Source organism: Macrosteles quadrilineatus, unplaced genomic scaffold, assembly GCF_028750875.1.
Source record: "Macrosteles quadrilineatus isolate MER2022 unplaced genomic scaffold, UCM_ALF_1.0 Scaffold_1__1_contigs__length_201487025, whole genome shotgun sequence".
Lineage (NCBI taxonomy): Eukaryota > Metazoa > Arthropoda > Insecta > Hemiptera > Cicadellidae > Macrosteles > Macrosteles quadrilineatus.
Genome location: NW_026542594.1, coordinates 68,312,110 through 68,335,476, shown reverse-complemented (window position 1 = coordinate 68,335,476; position 23,367 = coordinate 68,312,110). Strand labels below are relative to the sequence as shown.

The following is a 23,367-nucleotide window of genomic DNA, read 5'->3' as shown; positions in this document are numbered from 1 at the left end:
TACGATGCACGATGAAGACTACAATTACTAAAATCGGGTTATTGGTCTCAGACATCCTAGGTTCTATTGCAGATATAGCTCATCTATGATCGCAATTCGAAGCGTACTTTTTGATAACTTAATACGTGTGTTCATTTGGTCGAGTGAGAAGACCATGGGTCTTAAACAGTTGTTAAAATTAACTAGTTCAAGGCATAGGCCTACTTAAAATATGTATAACACTAATATTATAGTAGACAGACACTTATAATTAAATGCTTAATTTAAAAGCTGGTTATAGAGTGTAGCTTAAATTTCTTTTTAATTATTGTAATTTAATAAGTTTGTGTCCTTTTGTGAAATTTCTGGTTAAAACCAGACAGAAAGTCCGTGCCTTATTATTTTGTCTCATTATGAAAAGACCTAGGCTACGACAAAATGTCTACACTTACTGTTTAAGATTTTAGCAAAAATCATGGGTTAAATAACGTTACAACTGAAGCTTACACATTTCACTGAAATTATCAGTAGGATTTAAACTGCAGCACTCATAAAATTTACTAAGGATTTTTTTTAGGAATAAAAACATTTCTTATGGCTTCTTATGACCCAACGCAATTTAAAAAAGACAAATGTAAAAAAACTGTTATTTTCATACTCAGTTGATATCCTCATTGGTTCAAGTAAAATCCACCTTTTTAATGAAATCCCGGTATTTTGCAGAAACCGTTTTCATTAGGTGTTTGTGTGAGTTTAACCAGAGTAAAACTGAGTTTCGACCGGCAAGCACCGGTTCACTTGCTCTTATAATTTATGCAGCGACTTAAAGCGAGAAACTTGGCTTATAATATCAGTAACTCGGGGGTAAACAAATTAGTATAAACAGGGTTAATGTCGGGAAGGATTTAATTATTGTTAAGAATTCGGTTGTAACGGAGTTCGCTCGCGGCCAAATATTGTGATTAATTTATCCGCTAATATTCTGTAATTAAGAGGTGGGTGGGTAGGGAGAGAGAAGGGGTAATGTGTCTTAGTTTACATTGGGTCGGCAAATTAGAGAAGAGAGCGCTCTTGAAACCGCGGTTCTTCATACACTAATAGAGCCCCTCTCAGGGTGGGTTAAATAAACAATGCGGGATCCGCCCACCGGCCAATCAGAGCACGTGACGGCCCGCTCTCAGCCAATCGGATTAGTCGCTCATTCCCTCCTCTAGCAGAGCCATCATTCTGTCACATGTGTCGGTTCGGGTTCAGTTTATTCCCAGCTTTAACCCGCGAACATCTTTTAGTCAGTCGATGATTTGGCTGAGACTTAACACAGAGTGGGGGTGACAGCGTGTTTACAGTGATGCCGCAAGTTATGATATGACGTTGCCGAGAGTGTCGTGTAGTAAGTGTAAAAAATGCAGTTAATATTATATATTAAATGTTGAACAGGCTAAATCTTTTAAAAATTTCAAGTATGTAAAATAGTATAAAATGCAATGAGAACTCTGTGATGTTTACTGTTTCGAGTGGCGATAGTTAAAAGTGAGTCAGGACTAAAGCTACCGATGATGACTATGATGATGATGCAGCGGCTGTTGCAAGACAACGCGAGCGAAGCGGCGACGACATCCACGTCGAGTCAACCGGTACCTGTGACGTCACCGCGGCCCTTCAACGTGCTGCACCATCATCCTGCGTCAGCGTTCCTGCGGCCACCGTCCTCAAGGTCCGAGGACACCAAGGACGACTCTGAGGTGCAGGACGATGCGAGTGAGACCAGCAAGAAGGACACTGAGGAGCGCGTGTGTAGGAGCCCGGAGGACTCCAAGAGTAGGGTGTCCGAGGAGTCGATGGACGTGGAGGATCGCCACGACAGGCTGAGCTCCGACGAGGACTTTCTGACGGTAGACGACGAGTTGGGCTCTCCTGTGGACCTTACCTCCAGGCACCATTTCCTGAACCGCATCCATCACCGTAGCACGACCACCGCCTCTAGTCCCGAGGCACAGGACGAGCCGCCGCGCCGCCTGGCCTTCTCCGTCGAGAACATCCTGGACCCCAACAAGTTCACTGGCAAGGAGAAGGAGATAGCTCTAGTCAGACCGAGGTTCCAGAGTCAATGGAGGCCGCTTGACATGCTTGCTACATCGCCCGACCTGCTCGCCCATCCAGGTATAGGAGCTTCCGTTGTAAATAGTTGGTTAGTTGGTTTAAACTTAGTTACAATGTGCTATATGTCAGCACATGATATTATAGCCTGGCAAAATGCCTCGTATCAGACATTCAAAAAGTTTTAAATCAATGGCTATAAAGATAAACAGTTATAAAAAGCTTATTTTAGTGAATTATTCAATTCTGTATAATGTAGCTTGTATGCATATCATCCGATAAAGTTAAAACTTAAAATAGTTGTTTATCTTTTACAACATGACGGTAATGAAAAACTAACTAAAAGTCAATCTGTCAAAGCCCTCCAAAAATCTGTAGATTTTCACTGAAAATGCGCTCACCCATAAAATGCATTAAGACTGTCAAATTACGTAAAATCCGTTTCATCTGAGACGTTCACTCAGTATCACAATGTAGTAGGCCAAGTCCAAGTTGAGCGTAAAGGCTATTTAAAACCTCGTCAACAAATTATTATATAGGCCTACCCTCCTATTGTTTGCATTTTTGATACTGTAACGGTAGTGCCGGTAATCTGGAACCAGGTAAATACATATGTGAATATCTGTATTTTCCTAACTGCAAAGTTCTTAAAAAGATTAGTCTAGATATATGTCTAATATTATGCAACTAACATATCATTATTTAGTTAATGATCAGTGTTGTATTCTTTTTAACTGGCTGCTAGTCCAAAAAAGTAGGCCCGTGAACAGAGAGCCCATTTATTAATTTAAAATGTGAAGTGATTAAAAACTAAAAGATATAATTGCTTACTTGAATAATTAATTGTATGGCGAATCTCAGCCTTTAATGGTAAACCGCATTGTTTTAACTTACTTTGTTATATTTATAACATATTGTTAAATTAAAACAAGTCTTGTGGAGATGAAAACAAAGATTTCATTTTATAGTTGACTTTGGAAACGGGCCAAAAACTATCCAAACAAATTTGACGGTCCATGGGAAAATTAAAATAATAGGACGATAACTTAAAACACATATTCAAACATTCACGAGGCATTCCTCGATGTATCCTTGTAACATTATCATGGTAAAGGAGTGCCATTTCGGAAAGTTACCTGAAATAGTTGAGTAGTATTCCTCATTTATTAAGAGTGTAAATTAAATATAGGAAAATATTGAGTTTTATCATTGGTAGGAACAAGGTTAGATAAGCCTACAGACTGTGGATTTTTCCATTGATTTTTAAGACATTCAATGAAAAAATAACTTTGAAATGAACCAAAGTCTATCAAACATCTTTGGTAGTCCAAGGATAATAAACATGAAACGTTAAACAATGAGACATATTGAAAAACACTTTGGAAAAGTAGGAGTGAAACTTATATTTTGTCAATGAACAAAAAAAGTTGCTCTTGAAGTACACAATGTTTATGTATTGTTGCCAATTTTTTCAGAATATTGGCTTAAGTTATTAGCCGGAAGAGTGATCATAAAATAAAAACAAACTTTAAAAACTTAGTTACCTTTAGGTTTTAAAAGTATAAACCACTACATATTCAAATATTTATTTTGAATAGAGTTTACGTGTTAAGGTATTTTCACCTTTGTTTTGCTATCTAAAGTAGACCTTTTGTTAAAATCATGGTTGACAGCCCAATGATCAACATCTGTGTCCGAAATCAATCTCCTCGCTTGCCATCGAACCAGTGACGACGAACACACATGAATCAGCCGAGCAAATCTACTCGACGGTGGTGTAACAAGTAAACACATGTTACTCTGCTAGGAAAATTATTACAACCATTTAATCGTATACGGCTTGGGCTGGGCGGTGTGGGCACGGTGCCGACGCTGGATGTAGGCCTAACTGCCGCACCAGTTAATACTCAATTCCTGCTTCTCTCTTAACAATTGAACGAATTAAGGTAATTTACCGATGTTTAAAGTAGTTCCAGGTTATTGGCTTGGCATTTAATTCTATTACTTTGCCGTAATAGTTAGCAGGTAATACAGCTTAGTCTACAACTTGGACCACTCACTGATCGTGCTAGCATTTAGATTTCAGGATTTACGATTTAATCATTACGGAGTTTTAATCCTCAAGACATATGAATCCAATACACGTCACAATGAACCACTCTATCAATGGACTTCAAACAAGCACGTTTATACTACAGTATGGTACTTCTAAAACTTGATTACATATTTTATACCTACTTTGATTCAGATCATGAGCCCAAACTAATAAATCACAATATTAATTATTATTACGATTTGATGGTTCAAGTTTTGTTTTTTTAAACTTGCTCAAAGTAGGGTTGCAGTCGAGAAAAAGGGTTAAAATATACCTAAACTATTATAATCGTTCTTTAAAAAGTAATAATTATTCAAAAGTTAATTATTAGCGAATTTCCCTATAGGGAAGTAGCTATTACCGTAGGTCTCATGGTAAGACTTAGGCCCGGGACCGATTTACTTTTTCATTTTGATGTCCCCAGAGGCCAAAAACACCATTCGTTCAAATTTTTATATATGTATATATATATATATATCTATATATATATATATATATATATATATGTGTGTGTCCGTGAACACGATAACTTGAGTAATTTTTATCCGATTTTGATGAAATTTGGTTTGAAGGTGTAAGGCGGGATAAACTTGAATGAGTTCGCGATCCAGCATGATCGGACCATGGGAACAGGGTTTTATGGGGTAAAAATTGGTTTTTCTCACTTTTGACCCTCTAAACACAAAAATTCCCAATTTTTCTCTAAACCTTCTTAAAGAGCTTAAAAAAACAAACAATTCAGTATATCAAAGTGTTTTTGTACGGTTATTGGTTACGGAGAAAACTAATAAAATGGCAAATTTAAAATTCCCATGCTATTCTTATGGAGAATATTGTAAAATGTTGTAGTTTGCTTGTTTATGGATATATTTTGATCAAACTTGGCAAATATATTCATTTTATACTAAGCAATAATTATTTTACTTAAAACACACACTTTTTTAGTTTCCTTGTAGCAGCAAACCTAGGTACTCGTTAAACCTAATGTTATTTAAAAATTAATTGAAAATCAATTCAGCCAAATGGAAATTCGCTTAGACGGCAGGTTTGCTGCGGCGGGGGTATATTTTATATGTGATCGTGTTGGTTATTACAATTGATTAAATTTAATCTAAATATATATAGATACATCTCAAACATTGAAATTTTTTGTTTGAAACAGAAAATAAATCGTTTGTTAAACTATACCTCTGCCTTAAATGTTTAATTTGTTACGAATGGATTTTCGAGCGGGGATTGTCCGAATTGATTTAAAATTAGTCTCGCGGGAAATTATGTTCGGTCGAATCACGGCAGTAGCCTCGGACCGTCACGCGGATTTGTTATCAACGTAGACAACATAACATAGTCTCCTTGTACTTGATGATTACGGTAACGTCTTTATTAAACGCAACACAGAATGCGTATTTGATGGTACATAATATACATATTATGTCAAATTATTGACTATTGGGTACTGAAGTAGACGTCCCATCTGTATGGACCAGCTGTAACAATTTTTTTTTTTTAAGAAACAAAGTAGTTGTGTGAGCCAGTCACAGAATGCGCTAGTGACTAAAACTGTATTTTCTACGTTATATTTTGTTGCTGGTCAAGTTGATGGGTCATAACAGTTGCTATAGTTCACAATAAGTGATTCCATTAGTTTTAATTGGTAAAACAGATTGTGTATACATCAGAAATAATTAATTAAGATCAGCACAATCTGTCTGTGGTTCACATAAACTACGACAATTTTGGTTAAAATGCTGGCTACAAATTTAACATGGGGCTGGAATGAATGCAACGTAGACTATTGAGATGCAACAATGAACATAGCCTACATAATAAAATACAACAATGAACTAACGAAACTGCAATTTACTGAACATAATCGATACAACCGTTACTTTTGATTCAACCTATTGCTTATAATCAAAGTTAACAAGAGATTAAAAAGTACCTTACTTCTAAAGTCATCGACTCCAACTTATTGTTATTCCCCGGGGGAAAAATACCCACAACTAATGTTTTACAAACACCTTCTTTTGCCATAATAAGACGAAACATGTGAATGAATTGTTATAAATCAATTCTTCAGCCAGGTTAACCTACAAAAATTATTCATTTAGGTAAGTTTCAGTTCAAAAATATTACAAATTTCCATTAACACCGTTCTCTTAAAACTAATACTTATGTACAGTATCTAGAAGTAAGTTAGAATTGTAGACATGAGTAGAAGTTGTTATGAAAGACTTTCTTTATGTAAAACAACCTGTATAATCACGAATGGCGTGTGCTGTAGCTCAAATTTTTTTAGAATTACTTTAGAATTAAGTCTATGAAAAACTTGAGGTCCTGGTTGGCTGTTATTGAACTATTCTACGACATTTAAATATGAGGCATCTTTATGTAGTTAACATGATCATTGCTGCTAGGACTTAATGGCTTGTTTGAAGCAGTTATGAACAAGAGTTTACAATATTCTACAGTAAATGATGCCATAATTTGGCATTGAATGATTTTATTATGCTGGAAATCAATTATGGAGCATGTTTTAAATGTCAGTTTAATCGATATAACGTTTTGCCATAAAACATGGATCATCAGTCAGAGCTTTATAAGTATTTCTTTGGGGCCACAGTGGAATTGTGGTGTTATAAACAACAATTACTAGTTATTTCCTAGTAAGGAAATACTATTATAACACGCTTGTCCATAATACAATGCAATTCAGTTCAATCATATAATATAATATAACACAATTTACACGTTAAAAATCCACGCTACATCATACTAGGCTTAAGTAATGTCACCAAACGGTACAATACTAGCTCTCCTAACAACCACCACCTATGATGGTAAAATAATATGAGTAATATAATCAAGCTTACCCAATAGCATTGGCCATGGTCGATTTACACACTAAGCCAATATATTTCAATTTGCCTATTTATAACGACTTTACGACTTTTCGTACATTATCTAGCAAATTTTGAACAAATACAATAAATCTGTAAAAGGCTGATGATCGGAGTAACAAATTAACGCTGAATAAACTGATTCAAGCTAATGTTAAAATGTTTAACCTAATAGTATACATACCTTAATAACTTTGAATACGTACGATTAACCTGAATTGAGTATCATCACAGCAATTGAGTATATCGATTAAACTGCTTCGGTCCTGCAAAGAAAGTAAAATGCAGAATTTTGTAGTATTTTTGAAGTAAAAATACTTTTTCCTACAGTCACCCGACAAAGTTGGCTTCCCTGTACTGTTTATAGTACAGAAAGCTGCTAATTGCTGCATATTTATACTTTGCCGTACGGTTTATACTTTGCCGCACGGTTTATACTTTGCCGCACATCAGGATTCCAACCAAACAACACAAAACAGCGTGGTTTTATTATGCACGTAGTCCGTGTACGCTTGGAAATAGGTTGGCAACACTTAAAGATAATAATACTGTGAACAGCTGATTGACTATTATAACTACGATTTAACCTGTCATTTCGTGTTTAAAGTTTTGGTATTTCTGAACTTTCTGGACTTTTCTTTTAAACGTTTTTAAAACATTCCTACGGTCTTAATAAACAAGAAAATACCTTTAAAGCATTTTTTTTAGGCGCGGAAACCACTTCAAATTACAAAAACATACGGAACTATATTCTCAAAAGACGGAGCACATTTCTTGCCGAGGAAAAATAGCGGAGTGATACGGACCACGGGTACTACTTTCTCCAGGGCACCATTTGTGTAATTGTGTTGCTAGCTGAACCTAAAAACGTGTTGTATAGTGTTTGAAAGACTAATTATTTATGTTTTATAGTGACTGTAGGAAAAATATAATGTGTAACACGAGTGAAAAAGGCCTTTGCTGCACTCGAGATCATTCCGCACTCGCCTGCGGCTCGTGCGTAAACATTGCTCTCGTGTGCAGCAAAGTGCCACTTTCACCACTAGTTACACAAATAACTATTCTTAGTCTCAAGAAGCCAGGAGAGAGTAATTACTTGAACTATGAATGGCGCGTGTAGGCCTATCTTATAATTATCTTGAAAATTACATGATCTTATAAGCCAATAGTATCATATTTCTAAAGCCCGCTACACACGGTCAGTTCGGTGTGTCAGTTTGGTGTGAGCTCACATCAAAAAACTGAACTGATGGACTGATGAAAATTCATCATTTCGGTGTGACACACCGAACTGATGTCAGTCCGAAGTGAGCGTGTGTACCGTCGCGTCAGTTCAGTTAGTCAAATTTTGGTATTTGAGCATACGCAGCGTCATTATATAACCTATACCATAAATAAAACATACTTTATTAGTAGAATTCTCATACCTTAAGAATAAGCTGAAGAAAATTTATTTGTTAGTTCTGTCCGGTGTACTGTAGATGTCATTTTTTGTTTACAGTTTGTTTATTGTCATTTAAGTCATAATTCATATGAAGGTTATCACAATTTACAACAAATAATAACTTTAGTAATCATATTATTCTTTTAGGTATTGTGGGAAAGGTGAAAGAGATCCATCTCATCACCAACAAATCTGTCCTGTGTAGGAAGATAAACATTTTTGTGAAAATGCATACGAACGAGTACGACTTCCCAGGAGGGGAAGCGTACCTGGGAGGATCACGCTCCCAGGTAGCACATTGAACTGACACACCGAAATGACCGTGTGGATGCAAATGCTGCGTTCAGTTAGAAGTGACAGTTAGAAATGAACACACCAAAATGACACACCGAACTGACCGTGTGTAGCGGGCTTAACAAGACGAGGTTTTACCAATTTAGTTTAACAACGAATGTGAATATAGTTTTGTTGTCGGTAGTATTACAACTATACTTGTATTAATTTTAAGTAACCAGGAAAGGACTGGTACTAATACGTTTATCTGAAAACTATATTTTATATACAGTAGATCAATAATGCTTAATTTTTTAACAAATGCAGATATTAATTTCTTAAACTCTACAGCAAAGTATAGAGTAGAGTAGTTAATATTATCAAAACGAATAGTTTTTGTCTGATTGCGCTGCACTAGGGTTGGTATTTTCTTATACAAACTATTTTTGAATTATTATAAAAAAATATTATAGACTATTAGGCCTAGTTTAGTGGTACTCTTTCATCAATTTAATATTTTTACCTATGACCTCAAAAAGTGTTAAAGAAAGAAGTGTGAAAAAATATTTTCCAAAATATATAGACACATAGTTCATATCATATTAGGCTACTTTTGAACAAATCCATAAGTTAACCACTTTTACAATGAAGGTAAATGAGTAGTTGATGAAACTTAATTAGTCTCAAGAAGTCTGGAAATAGTGTTAGCCTGATTGGTGCGGGCTAGATAACACTGACCAGGTGGCGTTAACGTTTGTGGGATGCAGTTAATTTGAGCGCACGGCCCAAGTGGCCCCTTCAGGCTGTAGATAATTGGTGATCAATATCTACATGCATTGTTGGTGTAATGCATAAGGCCGCCTATTGTTGTGTAATACGGCAGCATACACCGCATCATCCCCCGTGCTACGGCGCGTGTGCTTGTGTGTGTGCGTGTGCTTGTGTGTGTGTGTGTGTGTGGCAGCCACCCCTAGTGATTTACATATCATTGACCTGCAGAGCTCCCGTGTTGATTGAATCATGGCTTACCCTCACACAAACATAGATTGACGCACCTGTAGCACCCCACACTGTGGCACAGCACGCCATGGTGTCAGAGATACTTGGAAAGCAAATGGATAAAGAAATCTGCACACCACACTCGACTTCTTTAGAAAAAAATATATAAATAGTAGTCAATTTCTTGAATAGCATTCAAAAATAAAACTATTATCTAATGGGCGTTGGCTTGGACAACAGCTAACGCACTATACTAATACTGACTATACTAATACTGACTATACTAAGACTGACTATAATACGCACTATACTAATATTTTAAGCACAACATTAGGTAGTCTGTTTACGTTCATTTCCATTTAACGATACAAATAAATTCATTTCAAATTTATGATAAATATGTCACGCGACAATATTGAAACCCAAGACTATTCAATTCTCCTATTAGAACGAGGGACGTTTGCTCGATTAATTGGTTTCTTGAGCTATTTTAAGGCGCGACAAACTGTTAAGTGCAAAATATATAAAATCTTAATTGAAAAAAAGTTTGTATTCATCAGTCCCAAGTTTCACAAAATGTAAATAAATAAATATAACACCCTTATAAAATTTCTTGAGCTGAATGAGCGAAACTCCTATACGTCGATTTTTATGCATTTCGTCACACGCAAACTCCTCCTAGACGGCTGAAGCAACAATAGTTTTTAAGATAAAGATAATTATGGTGAGTGCCAACCATCGATGTATAATACTCTACCAACATCTATTTGGCGTTAATAACTCTACCAGGAATCCACCCCAAGGGGTTTCAACGTGTCAAATGTATTCCTTATGGAATTAGTATTTGGCACATAAACAATTGCATTTTTAAGATCAGCTGTTGACTTAAAACAGTATATCAGGAAACAGCTGTTATGCAACTTTTAATCACGGATAGTAGAACAGAAATGGTGTGAATCATAAACATAAATAGGTGACGTTACTGGCTCGAACCTTACACCAATAAAATTAACATATGATTTGGACGTTTTGAAGAGTTCTATGATAATACAAAGAAGTTTACATTTGAGCCACTGACTTAATTTGTTTATGTTTTGATCAATACCGTTTCTGTTCTAATATTTGTGATGTTAATCATCTTGTTGTGTATTAATTTAGTGAGTGATTAATGGTTTCAGTTTGAAAATTATTTATTATATACAGGGTGTCCATAAAAAACGTTTCAGGACTTTGGGAAATGAATCCCCATACTAAAAGGAAGAAAAAAGTTTATGGGAAGGTATGTCCTAAAATCCATATTTACCCAGATATCCGCCATTTTGTTTTTTATACAAAAATATTTTTTTCTGTGGAGTTTTTTATTCGATGATTATGAAACTTGGTAAAAATGTTACCATACACAAGACCTATAATAGAAAAAATAATAAAGTTGTTCCGATTGTAAATTTCAAAATGGCGGCCGTTTGAATTTTTCTAACTCAAATAACTCAAAAACGGCTAATTCTATGAAAAAATGTCAAGAATACTTTTTTTTAGCATTTTTAATTTCCTATCAAACAATACCAAGATCAAAAGATCGGACAAAAGATAACTGAAATATAACGGTTTTTGTGTAAAAATAAGGCAACAATTAAGGGTTCGCCGACTAACTTTGCCTTATTTTTACACAAAAACCGTTATATTTCAGTTATCTTTTGTCCGATCTTTTTGATCTTGGTATTGTTTGATAGGAAATTAAAAATGCTAAAAAAAGTATTCTTGACATTCTTTCATAGAGTTAGCCGTTTTTGAGTTATTTGAGTTAGAAAAATTCAAACGGCCGCCATTTTGAAATTTACAATCGGAACAACTTTATTATTTTTTCTATTATAGGTCTTGTGTATGGTAACATTTTTACCAAGTTTCATAATCATCGAATAAAAAACTTCACAGAAAAAAATATTTTTGTATAAAAAACAAAATGGCGGATATCTGGGTAAATATGGATTTTAGGACATACCTTCCCATAAACTTTTTTCTTCCTTTTAGTGTGGGGATTCATTTCCCAAAGTCCTGAAATGTTTTTTATGGACACCCTGTATATATATTTTATCACCTACAAAACAAGTTAATTATTGCGTGTATTTGAATACGTGTTTCGTTAGTTTTATCTAGCAAATCAACCATTTTTAATGCTGTAAAGAAAGTTTATGTTTTGTGCCTCATGATTTACATTATAAGAAACTGATACAATTTAACATAACTGCCCAAGACTTAGGTACTAGGATATTTGAGTTTTTTTTTTATAGGAGCATACATTAGTAATGGGTTTGTTTGAATGAAAATGTAAAAATATACATGTCTTTAAACAATAGTTGAAATGGTGTGTTTCGAGTTCCCTTTAATTGGAAAAATCTTATTTGATTGTTTTATAGTAGCCCTAATATTAGCGATTAATTGGTTGGAGTGAAATGATAAATTGGTTTGATAATATAAATCACGTGGAATTTCAATCGAAAGGGACGACATGTTTCAAAATATAAACAAAGTTGTTGGTTTACATACCATGAATAGAAATAGTCTACATGTAAAAGCTTACTTTTTGTTTGAAATTAGCATAAAATGTGAAAATTTAAATTATATTTCTAATAGTAGCCTAGTTATATTAGTGATGAATTAGTTTGAATGAAATCCATATTGCGTTAGAGCCACGTTCGATAGATGGACTATTTTCAACCCTAGATTTCCTAAGGAACGACTGACGAAAAAAGCTCGGTCTGGACACATACACAAGTCGATTATCAAGTTTTATATCACAGTTTTAGTTTTAAATGTTCTCATTCAATAAAATTAATTGTTCAATCAACAAACTTGATATTTCAGTAAATGTAATTTGGTTTAGTGAATATTTTAATCTATTTGGTTAATGTGTCTATTTCTTATAGTTCTGAGGGTGTCAGATAAAAAAGCAATGCTATATATTTCTGGTCTCCATTCATACATTTACCGCCGCAACTTCTATGCACTTATCAGTACCTAACCAAAAAGTAGAAGCCGAAACTATTGGCTGAATTATCACTAGTTAGAACCGTTGGAAACCTCTGAGGTATGCAAATGGGATTTCTGACAGGTCAAAATATTAAAATATCTAAAATTCATGGGTTAAATATCATACTACGTACGTATTACCATGAGCGGCAAGAGCCAAAACATAGTTAACGAATATTGTATTGCATTCGGACTTATGAGAAGCTTTATTGGAGTAATTTTATTGTTTAGCGGTGTAAACAGATTTTAAAATGTTTATTTATTATTAATGATACTTTTTTAACTGTATTTAAGCCTGCCGTCATTTATTACACAATGACAAACCAAAACATGCATATTCAAAACATGTTCAGGAAATGAGGTTTTACAGATTTGGAGGTTAGAGTCTTGACAAATTCCAGAAATCTGTATATTCACAGTAAAGAAAATATGTTATCTCTACTGCCTGATTTAATCTTCAAAACTATGTAAACATCACGAATAAACCATAATTTTAAACAACAATAGGCCTAATGCATTCTCCTACATACAACGTATGAAGTTAATAAAAATGGAAGCTGTGCCGCGGTACCGGTTACGAGTAGAGAGATGAGACAATTATATTCACTATTCCAGTATAGTGAGATCCGCCTGACATTGATATGAATGTGACCAAAGGGTGTGTTCTCAGGGTTTATTCTGGTTGCTCTTGTAGCTATCCAACAAAACAGCCATAAAAGGATCGAAATGACGCGAGTCGTTGATAGTAAACATTAATTTGTTGGCTTCTAACAAGCAAATCCAGATATTTAAAAACAGTCAAATACACTAGTCCATACTAAATGTATATGTTATATTCAGGTTTCAAAAAATGCATGCAAAATTAGATGTAGCCTATTCTATGTAAGCAAAACAAATATTCTACGTAAACCCTGTTGTCTTGAGGAAAACGTGTTTTATATCGATTTGAGGTTAAAAGTTGCGAGTAAATAACATCGGATTATGTTGTTGAACGTGAAATGCGATGTAACAACAAACAAGTAACGATGGCAGCGCTCGCGGTGGCAGGAGTGGTAAGTAGCAGCAAAGTGGCTCCATCCTGCGGAGTGGCCCTCAAATAAACCACAGCAACAGTATCTAAAAAGGCACATAAAACGACAAGAAGACAAGATCGCAAACCCCCTGTGTAATCCAACACCCCCTCCAGTGACTGGCTGAACCAACAAACGATATGGTAACCATGGTAACAGACCCCTCCCCTTCCCCTGCCCTCGGCAGCAAGTCTTATCGACACCCTAATCTCCACTCTCATTACCGCCACCTTTATCGGAAACCGATAACACATCTTTCATTTAACCACTTACATTTTATCTCTTTCTGAAAGTGTTTAACGGCATTTTTATCTACCGCTAAGTTAAATCGGCATTTTATCGTATGCGTAAAATTAAATTCTAAAGAGTGTAAACATGTTTCATTGAGTAGGGCTTAAAACATATTAGTATAGCTTTTGGAAGTTCTGAAAGGAATAGTCCCATGCAGTTAAAAATGACAAACTCATTCTAATATACGCCTTGTTCTAATGTAGTTGAGAAATGTAAGCTATCATTGTTGTTTTTAATAGTTGTTTATACTTGAATAGAAAATTCCTAGAACCAAAGTTTAATAAATACATGTATATATAATCTTACACCACAATCTGGGCCACACAAATATCTGACATTTTAGGTGCAAGTTAAATAGTAACGATTTTCCTATATAAGGAATACGCTATTACCGTAGGTCATATTAGAAGAACTATATCCCGGGACGATTGAGCTTTTTCGGCATGATGTCCATATCCCCAGGTACCAAAAATACCACCCGTTCAAATAAATACATGTGTGACTTCGTTAGCAGGATAACTCGAGTTTAAAATGAAAACCGTCCGATTTCAATTACATTTAACAAACGTTAAGTCTACGTTTATTCGGACAAGTTCGCGAACCAGCATGATCGGTCCTTGGAAACTGGGTTTTAATGGGAGTTTCATGGGGCAGAAAATGTGGTTTCTCATTTTTAAGAAAAAAAAACAAAGAATTTCCCGATTTCCTACTAAATTCTTTCAAAGAGTTCTGGATATTTGATATCGTATTATGTATAGTGGAATTATTTTATTTAATTTAATTCGGTCACAATTATTCTATTATGAAACAGAATCATCAAAAGCATAAACATATAAAGGAAGAGTAGTACATAAACAATTATTATAGGAGCCAGTAAATTTGGAATACACATAAAAGAGCTTAAAATATGAACAATTTGGCGTGTTTAAGTGTTTTTTATTGTTATTGGTTACGGAGGAAATTTGAAAAAATGTAAATTAAAAAATGTTTATGTTATTTTACGGGCAATAACTAATATGTTGCATTTTGCTTGTTTATGGATATACCTTGATGAAACTTGGCAAATTAATTTTATTTATACTAAGACTAAGCTATAACGATTTACTAAAATACACACTTTATTATCCTCCATGTAGAAGCAAACCTACTAATTAAACCTAATATTATTTAAAGAGCTGTCAGGTTTAAGAATATATGTATAAATCCAACCAGGCAAATGGCAATCCGCTTGGTCGTCAGGTTTGCTGCGGCCGGGGTGTTGTCTGGTTCCGTGTTGGTAAAGGTATACTTTAGACGATTAAACTATTTACAGCTACAGTAACTTGATACTATCAACACGACTGAAGACTGTCAGTGCATGGTGCGCGGTGCGCCGGCTCTGTGTCGACACTGGCCGCAACACACGTGTAGCCATGTTGCCGACCAACGCCGTCGTATTTTCAATAACAATTATTAGTATAGCAAACACTTTCATGTTTACAAATACATGTCCCTGCCATAGCGACCAATATTTAATATTATATCATTTTAATGTTGTATGACAAATACATATTTGATAGTTTGCTTTAGTAGTGATAATATATATAAACCCCTGCCACAGCAAACCTGCAGACTAAGCGAATTTCCATTTGCCTGATTGGATTTACACTAAAATGTCTCCTTAAAAATATCACATTTATTCCCTATTTAAATATAATTAGTTTAACGAGTACTTAGGTTTGCTGTAACAAGGAGGGTAAAAGGGTTTTTTTTTGTAAAATGTTAATAGTTTAGTAATAAATAAAGGCATTTTCCAAAATTTGATTAAAATATGTTCATAAACAACTAAACTACAACAGTTTACTTATTCTCCATAACAATGACATGGGAATTTTAAATTTAGAATTTTTTAGAATTTCTCCGTAACCATTAAGCGCATAATAACGCTTCCATGTACTAAATTATTTGTTTTTTAAGCTCTACAAAATGGTTTAGAAAGAAATTGCTCAATTTTATGTTTTAAGGGTCAAAATGGGCAAAACCAATTTTTACCCCATGAAACCCCCATAAACCCCCGTTCCCATAGTCCGATCATGCTAGTTCGGGAACTCGTTTAAATAAATATAGGTTTACACGTTTATACAAAATTTCGTCAAAATCTGATCATTTTTGCTCGAGTTATCGTGCTAACAGACACACACACATAACGAATTTGAACGGATAATGTTTTAGCCTCTAGGGATCTCTAAACGAAAAAGTAAATCGGTCCCCGGTCCAGGTCTTACCATTAGTACTACGGTAATAGCTTATTCCCTATATGGGAAATTAGCTAAATATGCCCTATATGGAAAATTCGCTAAAAAGGTAAACTAGCATTTCAATTATCATCGTTGGACTATTTCTTCATGCTATAGCTGGATTTCTAATCAAGCAACATGTATTTTTAAAGGTTATATTATTTCTAATATTAAATAGCCACATTTTTATAACATAGGCCTACTAATATCGTAACTGTGCTAACAAAAAATTAAGTATTGATTAATTGTAAAATGTTTGGGAACTCACTTATTTGTGTACTACTATATACATCGATGACTTAAGCTGGACTACAGTTTGTTTAATTGTTTTGAAAAAACGTGTATTATAAAACAAAATAATAGTCTATATTCATTATCACCTTAGTTATTGAAATTGAGCTTTGTGTATTGCTTTACGAATCATTTAAAATAATTTAAAAAGTGCTTAATAAATCTCTTTTAATAAATTCATGAAATAGTGTTTTTTTTATTTACATATTTTTTAACACACTTTAATTTTAAATCTTCTAATACCCTATCAAAATAATTAAAACATATTCGAACCATCGATTCAGGGGTGTGGGGATGTTGAAATGATGCAGATCAGTTTACATTTTGAGTCAACTTTATCACCAATTCTCATGTCGTAAAGTCAAACATTTGATTACTATCGTCTTAAAGGTCTAAGTTGTTTGAGATCAATCACGTAGCACAAAACTAAGGCTTTTCAAACTATATCCTTTACAATTTGTATTTGTGCGAGCGTAACGTTAAATAACACGAAATGTAAAATCTCATAGCGTGATCATAATATGATCTCAGTTACCCGAAAATAAAACATTTGCTTTAGGAAACTCTAATTAAAAAGGTGAGAGAATTAAAACGAATAAACTAGGAAGAACGAACGAGTAGTGTGTTGAAGAGATAAACGACAATCCGTGGAACCATTGTGTCGGCTAAAACAATTTGGAGGGTAATTGCAGGGGCGGGGAGGGGTAAGCTCTACATGGGCGATAACTCTCTACTTAACACAATTAATTGGCCCCTCTGTTAGTAATTAAAGCTAATTAAGTCGAGCCTGTGACTTAAGTCGTCCCTCCCCCGTTGCCAAGCGACTAGCGACTCTACGCCACTTGTGGCGGGCCCAACAACTCTTACAATGTTCATCCAACCCTGTAATGTACTACCTGTTTGCACCGTGTACACCGATCTAATACTCGCTCTAAAAACATCCGCCAAACTCACGTTTCTAGCTTTTAATTTCATCATAGTGCAATTATATCTAGTTAAACTATCAAATTGGTTCATTTTTCTGCTTTTTAATAATAGCTAAAAGATCGGAATCTAGAACCAAATTATTCCACGATGGGAAGTTTTAAAAGCCTAGTTATTGGGTTTGAGCAGGTTCATTTGCATAACTGATAGACAATTGTATGTTTGTAATACTGTATTACGTCACTAGTCCGGAAAACGGGTATTTGCCGGAGGACTAAGGTAAACTCGTTTTGGACGAGTGACGATATATTTTTAGCCATACTATTCTAAACTAAAGTAAAACCATTTAAACCCCTAAATAAATTAATAATCAGCATTTGTACTTGTTATTAAATTTACTTACAGTTAAGTACAGTAATAAAATGCGTCTAATAACACTAAAACATAATATTAACACTATTATAGGCTACTGTTAATTCATAAGACGGTGTTCGCATATTGAATCTGATGGTGATTGGATTGTCCAATCAAAATCAACCACCCATCTTTTATATACATTTTCCGTCTTGTGACAGTTAAAGTTTAAATATATGTTTTTAGTGTTGTTAAAAGTATTTTTCATTTACTTCCCGTTTAAAAAAAACTGGCTAAATTCGTGTTCCCACCTACTTAAAAATCACCTCTTATAGCTTTTTCGAAAGGTTACGTCTTCGTATAACCCATCACCACCATTTTATTATACTACTTTGATTACTTATAATATCAAACCTTTTTTCTAAAACTGTACTTTATAATTAGATTAAGGAAAAACTTATTAAATTGATAATTACTTATGTTTACAAAATAAATGAGGTTTTCAATGACTAAAATCACTATGATAATGCGGTGTCAGACAAAATTCGTTACTGTTATCACAGTTCCTTTAGAGCGTATATCGCCTTCGACCGGTTACATAGACGAGAATAGTCAAAGTTCTGATAGAAAGAAAACCAGCTTCGTACGATTCCAATTGAAGAATGTAAACACTGAGAAGAAGAATATAAAGAGGGATGCATAGACGAGAATAGTCAAAGTTATGATAGAATGAAAATCAGCTTCGTCCGATTACAATTAAAGAATTTAAACACTGTTTCGGTATATTGTTAATGAAATTCGTCCGATTACAATTAAGGAATGTAAACATTGTTTCGGTATATTGTTAATGAGATTCGTTCGATTACAATTAAAGAATGTAAACACTGTTTCGGTATATTGTTAATGAGATTCGTCCGATTACAATTAAAGAATGTAAACACCATTTCGGTATATTGTTGATGAGATTCGTCCGATTACAATTAAAGAATGTAAACACTATTTCGGTATATTGTTGATGAGATTCGTCCGATTACAATTAAAGAATGTAAACACCGTTCCGGTATATTGTTAATGAGATTCGTCCGATTACAATTAAAGAATGTAAACACTGTTTCGATATATTGTTAATGAGATTCGTCCGATTACAATTAAATAATGTAAACACCATTCCGGTATATTGTTAATGAGATTCGTCCGATTACAATTGAAGAACGTAAACACCGTTCCGGTATATTGTTAATGAGATTCGTCCGATTACAATTGAATAATGGAAACACTGTTCCGGTATTATGTTAATGAGATTCGTCCGGTTTCGATTGACGAGAAAGTCAAAGTTTTGATAGAGTGGAAATCAGTTCCAGTTCCGGCCGGTTTTGATTGACGAGTGTAGTCACAGTTCCGGTAGAATGGATATCAGCTTTGTCCGGTGACTGGTTCCTACTCCGAGACGTTCCGCTCGACAGACGAATACATCCTCTTGCAACATGGCTATTACTGTAGTTGGCAGTTGCATACAAAAAGACTCTTCTCACATTTCACCAAAAACAAGGAATTATTTTTGCCTTTGATGTTTAGTATTATTTTAGTACATTGCACTATTTAAGATAACGAGTTGAATACTGTAATTAGAGTTAACGATTTCATAGATTCTCGGTAGATGTGTACTTACAATTAATGTCCATCATTCAAATTAATTATAATACGTTTAATATTTGAACGTTCTTTATCTCAGATACCTTTAGATCTTGTTAATCGTCAAAACCGCCAAAGCCGTCATCGCTTCTTAGTTTTCACTCAAGTAATGCTCACTTGAGATTGACAAATTTTTACTGTCCAGAATTTTTAACTTTAAAATCGTAAAGCTGTAAACATGTAAAGCTTTTAATTGGATCATATTTATTTACAAGTGTCGTTTAATATATATACTGCTTAAATAAAATGTATCTTCAAGGGAATACAGTAGTGACAACTGTTGAAAATTTATATTTTCATTCTATACTGCAAACCTAACCCTTCAATAAATAGGAACTACACCCTCTCAGCTTAAACTGCGTCCAATAAAATTCATTAAAAATTGGCGGAGCGGGTTATTCGGTATTTAATAACCGCTCCTAAATCTCAGAGCGGTCGAAGCGTGTTTTTAATGGGTAACGGGAACCGAGTTGATATTAAATACAAATCCGACACAAAGTTGTGTGTTTACAGGATTAAAACGAGAGGGTGCTCGGTAGCGTGGCGGGGTGGGCGGGGGAAGGGTGGTAAGCCTGCTAGGCCTATAATTGCATGTAAAATGCTGAAAACAATCTCGAAGCTCATTACGCCGAAATGATTATTAATTTCGACAACGTTGTCTGCTCGCTGAAAACGTAAGCGGTTTTATTTGCAACTAATTGATTCAGTCGGTGTTAATCAAACCAAATGCTCCTAAAATGGCATCGCTAATTGATCGAATCGCCGCCACGGACCAGTGGCTCTGAGCCGGTTACCGTCATTACGTGAGCCACTGTGTGTGCTCTAGCTGCAATAGCACCTACACGTATACAAACATGTGCCCATTGTTCAGTGGCTCTGAGCCGGTTACCGTCATTACGTGAGCCACTGTGTGTGCTCTAGCTGCAATAGCACCTACACGTATACAAACATGTGCCCATTGTTCAGTGGCTCTGAGCCGGTTACCGTTATTACGCGAGCTACTGTGTGTGCTCTAGCTGCAATAGCACCTACACGTATACAAACATGTGCTCATTGACCAGTGGCTCTGAGCCGGTTACCGTCATTACGTGAGCCACTGTGTGTGCTCTAGCTGCAATAGCACCTACACGTATACAAACATGTGCCCATTGTTCAGTGGCTCTGAGCCGGTTACCGTCATTACGTGAGCCACTGTGTGTGCTCTAGCTGCAATAGTACCTACACGTATACAAACATGTGCCCATTGTTCAGTGGCTCTGAGCCGGTTACCGTCATTACGCGACTATTGTGTGTGTCCATGGGCCAGTGACTCTGAGCCAGTTGCCGTTATTACATGAGGTACTGTGTGTGCCCATGGACCAGCGACACTGAGCCAGTTGCCGTTATTACATGAGGTACTGTGTGTGCCCATGGACCAGCGACTGTGAGCCAGTTGCCGTCATTACATGAGGTACTGTGTGTGCCCATGGACCAGCGACTCTGAGCCAGTTGCCGTTATTACATGAGGTACTGTGTGTGTCCATGGACCAGCGACTGTGAGCCAGTTGCCGTCATTACATGAGGTACTGTGTGTGCCCATGGACCAGCGACTGTGAGCCGCCATTACGCCGTCATTACCGTCATTACGCGAGTCACTGTGTGTGCTCTAGCTGCAATAGCACCTACACGTATACAAACATGTGCCCATTGTTCAGTGGCTCTGAGCCGGTTACCGTCATTACGTGAGCCACTGTGTGTGCTCTAGCTGCAATAGTACCTACACGTATACAAACATGTGCCCATTGTTCAGTGGCTCTGAGCCGGTTACCGTCATTACGCGACTATTGTGTGTGTCCATGGGCCAGTGACTCTGAGCCAGTTGCCGTTATTACATGAGGTACTGTGTGTGCCCATGGACCAGCGACACTGAGCCAGTTGCCGTTATTACATGAGGTACTGTGTGTGCCCATGGACCAGCGACTGTGAGCCAGTTGCCGTCATTACATGAGGTACTGTGTGTGCCCATGGACCAGCGACTCTGAGCCAGTTGCCGTTATTACATGAGGTACTGTGTGTGTCCATGGACCAGCGACTGTGAGCCAGTTGCCGTCATTACATGAGGTACTGTGTGTGCCCATGGACCAGCGACTCTGAGCCGCCATTACGCCGTCATTACCGTCATTACGCGAGTCACTGTGTGTGCTCTAGTTGTAATGTCACCTACATACGGATACAAATATGTGCCCAGCCCATGGACCAGTGGCTTAAAATCCTAAATATATTTGTGTGATCAATAAATATAATCTTTTACAAACTTTCAAAGTATTTTCATAAAATAGCTAATCACATATGCACTTGGTTTCAGGGCGAGAAGGTTTTCACCAGTTCGGTGAGGATGAGGACGACGCCAGTATCGGAGAGGGAGCAGGAAGCGACATCAGTGAGGACAGGGACGGCTCCAGGAGAGGGTCGGGTGGCAAGAAGTGCAGCAAGTCTGACATGAGCAGCTCGTCCAAGGGCGGTAGTGGAGGTGGTCAGGGCGGCAAACCTCGCCGTGCCAGGACAGCTTTTACTTACGAGCAGTTGGTAGCTCTGGAGAACAAGTTCAAGACGACAAGGTATCTGTCTGTGTGCGAGAGACTCAATTTGGCATTGTCCTTATCACTGACAGAGACGCAAGTCAAGATATGGTTCCAGAACAGAAGGACTAAGTGGAAGAAGCAGAACCCTGGGATGGACGTTAACTCGCCCACAGTTCCGCCGCCCGGACCTCCTACCACTGGGCCGCCGTTCTTCCACCCCCTGGCGTACGCTCCTCATCACTACCCCTCGGGCTTCACCTCCCCCGGACAGAGCTACGGCGCCGCTGCCGCCTACTTCCACCACCTCGGGTCTACTCACCACTCGTCTCTCGGACATTCCTCCTGAGCCTAGTTCTGGTAGACTCTCCTAGACTACATATCAAAGATTACTCGGTGCCAAAGTGTTGTGCCACTGTTGTCAAGACTGTTCGATGTACATAGCGATCGGTTAGTATTAGTGAACATTACCAAAGACACCTCCAGAGGGCTTTAGAACTTTAACGGTTATTTAAGTGTTTCATAACTTGATAGTCTGCAAAGGATCAAACAGCAGCTTATCTCGGTTTTGTATTTAACTGAAAGTTAAATTTTCTAGTCAAAGATGAGTACCAGAAATCCTTAAATATAATTTAAAATAGCTTAGCTCAGACCGCTAATTCAACTACTACACGGGTAAAACAATATATTTTTGTAATCTAACAAATCCAAAACAAGCCAATATTTAACTTTTGGACATAACCTCAAAGTGTAATCTACCCCGTAACTGTTACATTGATGTAATGTTTTTACTGCAGGGACTATGTTTTTATAATCTATATGATGGGTGCACATGGGATAGAATTATTTGAAAATCCTACTGATATTTAAAAATTACAGCAATTGTATGCAACATTTTCAATTCTTCAAGGCTTTCATTTACAAGACAGAATAAGCTGTTTATAACGCAAAAACATATTACTTTTTTAAGTGCATTAAAATTTGTCGTAAAAATAGCCGAAAGATGAACTGAAACAAATTTTTAATTTTCCAATGTAATAACCTTTCACAATAAATACCTCATTCTGTCGTAAAATTCCTTAAAACATATGATAATA

The 23,367-nt window shown here is 36.1% G+C and overlaps 1 protein-coding gene across 1 annotated transcript; it reads left to right on the top strand.

Moving 5' to 3' along the window:
* Positions 1-1,535: 1,535 nt before the first annotated feature.
* On the top strand, positions 1,536-22,951 carry LOC128997815 (homeobox protein slou-like). The gene is made up of 2 exons (XM_054423557.1): positions 1,536-2,139; positions 22,057-22,951. Exons 1-2 carry the CDS (start codon positions 1,536-1,538, stop codon positions 22,617-22,619), a joined length of 1,167 nt encoding a protein of 388 aa, XP_054279532.1. The 3' UTR covers positions 22,620-22,951.
* Positions 22,952-23,367: the final 416 nt, after the last annotated feature.

Coding starts and splice junctions, on each gene's coding strand:
- LOC128997815 (XM_054423557.1), top strand. CDS start 1,536: ATGACTATGATGATGATGCAGCGGCTGTTGCAAGACAACGCGAGCGAA. Junction 2,140..22,056: donor CGACCTGCTCGCCCATCCAG/GTATAGGAGCTT, acceptor ACTTGGTTTCAG/GGCGAGAAGGTTTTCACCAG.